The 8,951-nt window shown below is 44.2% G+C and overlaps 1 protein-coding gene across 1 annotated transcript in view; it reads left to right on the top strand.

Moving 5' to 3' along the window:
• The first annotated feature begins 2,822 nt into the window (after window positions 1–2,822).
• Window positions 2,823–8,951, top strand: part of LOC109644234 (heparan sulfate glucosamine 3-O-sulfotransferase 3B1) — a 17,626-nt gene continuing 11,497 nt past the window's right edge. Inside the window, exon 1 of the mRNA XM_069517395.1 lies at window positions 2,823–3,681. Within this exon, the coding sequence (XP_069373496.1) occupies window positions 3,101–3,681 (581 nt within the window). The 5' untranslated portion in view covers window positions 2,823–3,100. The remainder of the gene's footprint in view (window positions 3,682–8,951) is intronic.

Here is an 8,951-nt window from a genome sequence, read left to right as displayed (position 1 = left end):
TCTTCTTGCCGAAGAGTTTTTCTCCACAGTTGCCGAAACTCGTCACTGGAACTGTTGGAACTGAACATTACTATGTAAAGTGCCTGGAGATAATGTCTGCCGTGTGTCTGGAGATAATTGGAATTGAATTGGAATGAAAACACCTCCACTGACGATGAGTGAGAGGTGGAAGTAAATTCATCATTCTTTTAATTCTCATTATTCAAAGTTGACTGTTAAAGTTTGGGGCAATTGGGAATTATTCAAAAACTCCAAAAACCTAAATTTATACCAACTGAGGAGATGAAGTACTCCCTCCGAACACAGTTTGGACGTTTTACTCCAGTTTCTCACCTCGAATCTGAGTTTGTGTCTCAACTAGTTCGATTTATAGATTCTTCACTTGTGCCCATAAAGAAAGCGGTTTGCAGCGATAACGACATTTAATATTTCAAACATTTTTACATCCAGCAATTTTTGAAATGAAACTTTGCATTTTCATAAAAGAAATCTGGATTATTTTTAGTAGTTTGAGTTTTTTTTTTTTTTTTTTTTACATATTCATCTGGAGAAGAAAGTATTTGAATGACGTCAACAGAAAGTGGCAGTTGACCCCTAAATAATTTGACATCTTGCACTTTGAATTTATCGCATTAGCTCTCGTGAGGGGTGAAGAAAAAGTGGAGAAAGTTCATGTTTTATTATTTCATCAGCCAACAATATTTTATGAGCTCTCTGGTTTCTGTGGATGACAACACGGAGCTTTCTCTCTTTCCCCCTGATATCAGTCATTACATCATTAATGTTATTTGCTCCGTCTCTGAGTCTCTGAGCTTTTTTTCACGCCAGGGTCAACAAAACCGAGGAGGGAAATATGCATCTGTAAACAGGAGAGAGCGTCCCCGAGCGGCAATGAGCACTGGGGGACCCCCACCACCATGTGCTTTCATATCCGCACACATCAGATGAACAGGGGGGGGGGGGAATAGTGAGCAACAGATCAGATTCCAAGATTCTTCAGGAAAAAAAAAAAAAGAGGGCAGTGAAGTCTCAGGATGACGGATGACCTCTGGCCTCTCCTCGAAGGTTGGCTGTGGCAAGACAGGAACCAAAGAGCTGCAGTTTAATCCTGCAGCAGTATTTAACCCAAACTACACAACAACCAGCAGCAGCAGCAGGAAAACGTCCACAGGCTCCTGCAGGATGAAAACTCTGCTGGGGGAAAAACAGATCAACAGAAACTCCAGGAACACGACAGGCCCATTTATTTTTACATTTTAGATAATTACATTTTACGTGTTTCAAATTATTATACGAACCTAAACCTCTGTTAAAAGACTCTTCTCTCCAGGACTCAGTGATCATGAGTTTCCTGCTGTTTTTACATGTTCACGCTCGTGCACAGTGGATGTCGTGCACGTGGACACACTGTGGATCTATTTCCTCTCAGAAGATCCCGAGGTTGCGTCATCTCACGTTTCTCATGAAAACTCCTCGCTGCAGATTTATTTTATTCTCCTTTTCTACATTTGAACATCAAGGGAATATTCCAGGTTTGCAGGGTTCTTCCTCAGGAACTTGGAAAAAGTTTAACGTGTTTGAAAGTTTGAATGTCGAGACCAAAAAGTTTTCAATTGGTTTTTTACCAGCTATTAATCTTATTCTATTTGTTGTGGTGATTTTAAAAAAAAAAGTGTAATAAGTTCAGCGTTTTTTCGAAGAATCCAAATTAATTTACAGCCTATTAATAATTAAAAGCTCTGAATTACTTAAGTGTTTTTTCTGATTATTTGCTGCAGAACTTCTTCGAGTTTAGAATCACAACAATTGTACGTCACAAATAAAACGACAATAAATGACGTAAAAACCACGAGAGTGAGTTCAGTGTTTTTTTTTTTATTATTGAATTAAATTATTACATTTTAATATCGAACTGGAGAAAATTTCAGATCCACGGAGGCACGGAAATGGATTTAACTTGTTGACGAAGTGATTTCAACTTTGCAGTTTCACACCAGAAAACTTTTTTTGATTTTAACACCGAGAAACAGAAAAACACTCAAATGTAAAAAAAATTAAAGTAACAATAATTAATTTGTAAAGAAACTTTCAATGAAGACTAAATGAGATGTGAGCCTAAATAAATAAATACATTATAATTAGTCCTACAAACTATTATTATTATTATTATTAATATTATTTAGGCCCATTATTGTTCCAGCTGCCAGGGTGAATAAATAAAGTAAATGAAATGATTATAAATTAATTAAGTAATTATATAATTAACATGAATTAATGAATCATCTGTCTGACTTTGCTTCAGCTTGTTTGAATGTTTAATTATAAAGTGAAAGTCGTGACCTCTCCTTCGCTTCAGTGTCAGAATTAAAAACTCAAACTTAGTTCCAAGACAGAAAAGAGACAAAGTGGAGCTGAACGTGAGTCTGTGGAGAAATGACTCGAATTCTTCTGAAGTGTTTTCATGAGATATTTTTTATTTATTTGATTGTTTTGTTCACTGAACAATTAAAACTTTGTCTTAATGAGCAGCCACGTGTCAGAATCACTTCGCATTCAAACCTGAACTCATTTTAAATTAATCTGAATCATCCAAACACGTTAAACTTCACTCTGTTGGTTTTTTACGTCCAATTAGAAACTTTTTCCAAACTTTCAGCCGCACGCGCTCGTGCTCGGCCTGGCCCCGCCCGGGCCTCCCTCTGATTGGTCCTCTCCTCTCAGCAGCCAGCCGCTCGTGGACCTTCCTCGCGGTGTGATTGGCTGCTGCTGCCGTCACTCTCCCTCCCTCCCGCTATAAAGCCTGGATCTCCATCAGCGGCTCCAACGAACCTGAGATGATCCCGGAGCAGCGCAGCAGCAGCGGCGCGTCTGTCGCAGCTTCCCCCGCTTCACAACCACAGCCCCGCTGAAGAATATTCCTCCATGCGTCTCCATCCCTGGATGTACCGCTTCCTCAGGTCACATGCGCATTAGTGCTTTTATTTATTTATCTTCAGATTCAGGAGAGCATGTGCGTAATTGCGCGTGGATTGCCGTGGTGCCACCGGGAGTGAGTTGGGCAATATGCGCCGCTGGGATATGATTTTCACCCGAGAGGCTTATGGAATATAGGCCGGTGTGTCACAGCCTGAATGCCCTGTGCTCCAGCCCCGTGAAGAAGAAACTAATCCTGCTCAGCATCATGTTTTTCATCTGGGTGTACATGCTGTACTCCTGCGTGGGCTACTGCTCCACGATGCCAACTTTGGCGGTGGACGGTTACCGGGGCAAGGAGGCTGACTCCGCGGTGGGCAAGAGGACAGAGAGCGGGGGCACAGACCTGGTGTCCCGGCTGCTCGCCAAGCCGCAGCCGTGGGAGGATGTGGAGAGCGACTACGAGGAGCCGTCCGTCCGCACCGGCGCGTCCCGGGACCTGCTCAACGAGGAGCCGGACGCGGACCGAGCCGAGGAGTGGGACGAGGCGCGCGGCGACCAGCAGAGAGCCCCGGAGCCCAGCGCCATGTCCAGCTTCTCCAACGGCTCCGGGAGCAAGAAGCTGCCGCAGGCGATCATCATCGGGGTGAAGAAAGGAGGCACCCGGGCTCTGCTGGAGTTTCTCCGGGTTCATCCGGACATCAGGGCCGTGGGAGCGGAGCCGCACTTCTTCGACCGCAACTACGAGAACGGACTGGAGTGGTACAGGTACAGACTCATTTATTCTGGGTGATGGATGAATGTGCGCAGAACTAAGAGAAAAGGCTTCTTGGATCATGATGGATGATTTTATTTCTTGGCTAAATAGATGAACAGGAGAACTGACAGAACAGAGCTGCAGCTCATGATCCAATATGTATTTTTATATTTATTTCAGTTGTTGTCGTTCGAAGGGTTTAATAGTTTTCTTCAGTCGATCACTCGGTGACGTTTACTCCAGATTAGTTCACAATCACAATCATTTTAACCTCGTAAATTTAGTGCAAGTTTATTCTATTATTTTTCATTATCATCCAGCGGGAGTTTGAGTTTATTCCAAACGAATCCATGAAACCAGAAAACACTGTGTGAACACTGTGTGCGTATTTACGCACCGGGCTGATGTCACAGATTATTATTAATTAAAACTCTCAGACGATTTTTTTTTACGTGTGATTGCAGAATAATCTTTTTAAATCATGTGTGTATTTAATTTGTTTTAAAATCCTGAAACGTGTCAGACTGAAGCAGCTCCAGATCCCGGTCATGTGTTTGTGCGATGTGCAGTGATCTCTATTGGACACAGAGCAACACTGCACCTTCACCGTGAAGCGTCCTCCGACGTGTTTCTGCCCAGTTACATTTGAGTTTGTCTGCTTTTTTAATACTTTGATGCAAATACGTTGCGTTATAATGAATTACATTTAATTTGATATCTGGTGGAGTTGTGCTGGTTCCAGCTCTTAAAACCTTTGCGTTTATTTCGACAAAAGCTCGACCCAGTGGAGCGTGTTACCTTCAATTCATTTGTGGTATGAGGCTTTGCGTAAATTACACATTTGGCACAAATCTGACTGATCCAGATGCGATAAAATCCAAATCCAAGAAACCATCGAAACAGGCAGATATTACGTGATACAGTTTCTTATTTGTGGAATATTAAACTACATAGTTTTTACAGATGTCAGAGGTCTGAGGGCGTCTGAGACCATTCTTATGTCAATGGGCTCTCAGGCCCTCTCAGCATTAAGACGTAGCGAGAAGCGAGATCAGCAAGACAAAGTGAGGATCCAGCTCCGAACAAAACACTCAACAAAACCGTTAAAGATCCGCAGAGGCCGACGAACTAACATTATCCTTTTCATTAACATCACAAAGTGTTCATTTAACCAACAGAAGCACAGTAATGGCCGCAGGTCATAAAATGAAACGAAAGTAACCACACGACAGTTATTTTATTTTGCAAATCTCCTTCCTGCTTTTTTTTTTTTTTCCTTAAATGTTTCTAGTGATAATTGTGTCTGAGTTGTTTAATTGATTCTTAATTGTTTTGGTTGTTAATTGCATAATTAATTTACTAATTACTTTTATCAGGCATTTCACTCTTTTCAAAACTTAAAAGTCAAGTCTTGTGCCTCTTCTTTGGTTTAAAGTTTTCACAAACTTTTACAAGTTGAGTAAAACTTCTAAAAGTGACAAATTCATAGGGGTAAAAAAAAAAAAAAAAAAAAAAACTGGAATGGACGAATTTGGCCCAATTTTCTCATCCTGCACGTTAAATATGCAAAAACCTTGAAGAGGGCCCCAGCAATGTTGGACATGATGAAAAAAGAGGAACCCCAGTGTTGGCAGCGTTCAAAATAAAGACTGCTTTGATAGAAGCAGAGATTTACTGCAGGTCTTTTGTAGGTTTGCTGCGATTTAACCCGACTTCCACCAGCATTTCCAACTTTTTCTGGACTGCGTGAGGAAATCGTGGAAACAATGTGCCGTCCTCTAGTTTTCAGAGCATGAAATTTACTCCTTTTTCGGCCATGTCAAGGAGACATGACTCAAGGTTTTCTGTTGAGATAGAGTTGAAGCATATGCATCAGACTCTGAAGCTAAAATCAAGTTTAGTCATATTTTCTGTCCTGTTGGTGCCAAAACAAACGGCCTCCTCACAACTCACACGCAGAAAAAACACATGTTGGAGTTTTACTTTTCATTCTACTCTGAAAACTGACGACAAAAAACACACTCGTGTTCAGTTGTAGGTATTATTTTTTTTACCTTCTATGCTGCAGCAGGATTTCTAAACAGAGTAATCAATCAACTTGATCTAACTTAACTCAGAATGTGAAATCTGTCTCGCCACGATTCTTTATGGAAGAGCTGCAGTTAGAAATGCCTCCGTGGAACAGCTGGTGGAAGCTTTTCGCTGCAGTGGAGGAAAAGAAAAATGTTTCTTGGTTTCCTCATAGTTTGTGAGGATGGACAGAAATCAGTCGGTGCTGATGGTCCGACGTTTCCCATCAGGACCAGAAACACAGAGACGGAGCTGGAACGATCTAAATGAGCAAAACATCGCCGGGCATTGAAGTTTATTCTGTGGGAACTTGATGGGACCACAGTGACGGTCACTATGGAGGCGGCTATAGATGTGTGTGTGTGTGTGTGTGTGTGTGTGTGTGTGTGTGTGTGTGTGTTGAGCAACTCACCTCCATGTTTGTTCATTTGCACAATCTCCCTACGATCCAACGTTGTTGCCAGCTTGCATCATATTGGCCTCTCCCAGTGGACGCACATTTAGAGCCGGAGCGAGAGAAGAGTCGATGAGGCGGCGGAGGGAAAGAAAGAGGGAGAGAGAGAGAGGGGGGGGGGGTTCAAGAATGAATGGAGGTGGTGATAACAAGTTTTATTGTGGATTTCTGATGTTCTTTGACAGTTTTTATTTGTGCCAAAGACAAACACATGATTCATGCTTTTGACCGAGGGGTCCTTGAATCAGGAGGTACACATTTCCACTGTGAGGTCATGCATGAACGTGGGCCCGAGGAACACACACACACACACACACACACACACTGAATGTGAACAGGAACTTTGCATTTTGTTTGGTGACGTGGTGAGAGTGCAACGAATGTTATCTTCAGCACATTCGTTTCAATTCCTGAAAAGATAAATCACACCGGTCGAGCACCGGCTGAAGCAGTGACCTCTGTTCTCCTTGTTGTATCTATATTTTTTTAATTTCACAGTCATTCAAATGAATGTTGCAAGAAAATACAAACTTTTTTTTTCGGCGAGAATCTGAAAATAAAAGGTAGAGAAGATGAAGGAAGACGAGTTGAAACAAAATGGGATTGAATGTGGTTTGGTTTGTGTATTCGATGTTTTAAATCACTTCTGAAGCAGATAGTTATAAGTTCATTCTCTCCACTCTTCTCTGTTTTTCCTGTTAAACACGAGACATTTTATTTACTCCTAACTCTTGTTGACTGCGGCCCTCGTCTCATCCTGTCAGTCTGTGGTGCACGTCGCTCCCTTCATATTCCATTTAGTGCTATTGGCTATGAAGGGGCTTTGATATATAATGACTGTGCTGTGGTTTTGCTGTCGTGTCGCGGGGCCTCTGGTCTCAGCTCGCCGTCACTCCCCCCTCAGAGCGGCTTCAGAATTAAACAGGGAGCTTACAGGAACATGTTGGATAGAGAGCTTAATAGAGTTTAATGCCATATGGTGTTGTGTTATATTATGGTTGTATACCACGGTGAAGTTTATTCAAGTTGAATCCACGATCGTCCGTCATTCGTTGATCTCCGTACCAGGAAGTTTGTAAAAACTCACAAAGCAACTTCGGTAAAGGCTCCTCGGAGTTCCACACGACACGAGAACAAGCGGAGCATTGTTAAAACGAGGGCACCCAAAAAAATAAACACATTTATCAGACGTAGGATGTTTGCCGAAGTTGTTTGAAAGCCGTTATCTAAAGGCCGGTTCACGCCCGCTGGTGGCTCTTGAGTCGGTCTGCGGCTCCAGACGTGTCAGGGACAGTTCTGGATGAGTGCACGTCCCTTTATCTGCTCACCACAGGGGCGCTCCTGTTTCCAGGCAGGTGACCCGTCCACTATCTGCTGCCACTGACCTCGCCCTGCTTCCTTCCTCTCAATGGCGAGGGGGGCCACCTGGTTCTTTAGGGCGCCAGTGAAAGGCATCAGACCAAACAAAAACGTCCAGCGCCGGTGTTTGCACACACTGGACGCTACGTGGAAACACTAGTGGTGGAGAAAAGTGTGACGTGCTCACCGGGCTCAGCTGTGAAGTCACAAATCATTTTCATCTCCTGCCACAAAAGAAGGAAACGCTCAGACTGCCCACGCAAATGTCGCCATGGCCCTGCTCCTCTGGGAGAGCTGGTATTGATTGACCAGGCCTGATTGGAGGGAACGTGGAGAGATGGGTTAAGGGCCTCCGGCTGGGGTCAGGCCCACGTCTGTTTGCTGACAGGATCTGTGTTGACCATCTGCAGAGCTACAGAAAGCTGCTGGAAGCTACAGCCCCCACTGGGGATTTTATAGCTGTTCCTTGAAGAAAACAATAGTATGACAGGACAGTTATGTAAATGAGGATGTTTTGTTTTGTCTTAATTACGTCACAGAATCACTGAAGCTCTAAGTGGCTCTAACTCGGTTAAACTTCTGGAGAGGAGCATGTTGAATTTCAGATGATTAGATACTTTGGCGCTCTGATTGTTCCCTGATTCCTGGAACTCGGCGGCTCCTCGGGGGACTGAGCGCCCGGCCGGCCAACCGTACAGCTGACAGCAGGTTCACATCCTCCGCTTAAACCCTCGGCTGTAGCGGCCAACATAAAAACAAGCATTCTCAAGTTGGCTAAACTCGCTCCCTCCCCATTCCTCCTCCTAAAATCCCCTCCTCGTGAAACGCTTTTCTCCAGCTGTGCATTTACGCCGCATTGTCACGCGTCATGCTCAGATCGTCCAATCCCCGGGTCGGGGTTCTCTGCAGGCCTCGCTGACCACGAGCGGCCTTTGCTCAGCGTGTAGCGGCGGAAGAGCCCTCTCCCTGCTGCCTAAGCTGCCGTGGCCCATGTGAGAATAGAGAGTAACCGGGGGGTGGAGGAACAGTGAAAAGGCGGCTTTCATCCCCAAATTACGAGCGGTTAATTGTGAAAGGGGAGACCCGTGAATAGGGGAGTGGCTGCGATGCTCTGTGGCCTGCCACCCCCCCCCCACGCCACCCCTTACTCCTCCTGACGGTGTCCAGTGAACACTACCCGCAGCAGTGGAGACAATATGGCTGCCACAGACAGGAACCTCCTGCTGGAGCAGAGCACAGAAGCCACAGGGCTTCACAGGAACTTGCTGTCAAACACACACACACACTCGTGAATTCATGCGGTCGATACAGAAACAGAAAAACACGAGCGCACACACTCGCTTTAGAAAAGCTCGGCCTATTGTTTGTGCTCACTCGCACACAGAGGACTCTGCTACA

This window comes from Paralichthys olivaceus, chromosome 21 (genome assembly GCF_024713975.1).
Source record: "Paralichthys olivaceus isolate ysfri-2021 chromosome 21, ASM2471397v2, whole genome shotgun sequence".
Classification (NCBI taxonomy): Eukaryota; Metazoa; Chordata; class Actinopteri; order Pleuronectiformes; family Paralichthyidae; genus Paralichthys; species Paralichthys olivaceus.
This window is presented reverse-complemented; position numbering and strand designations above follow the sequence as displayed.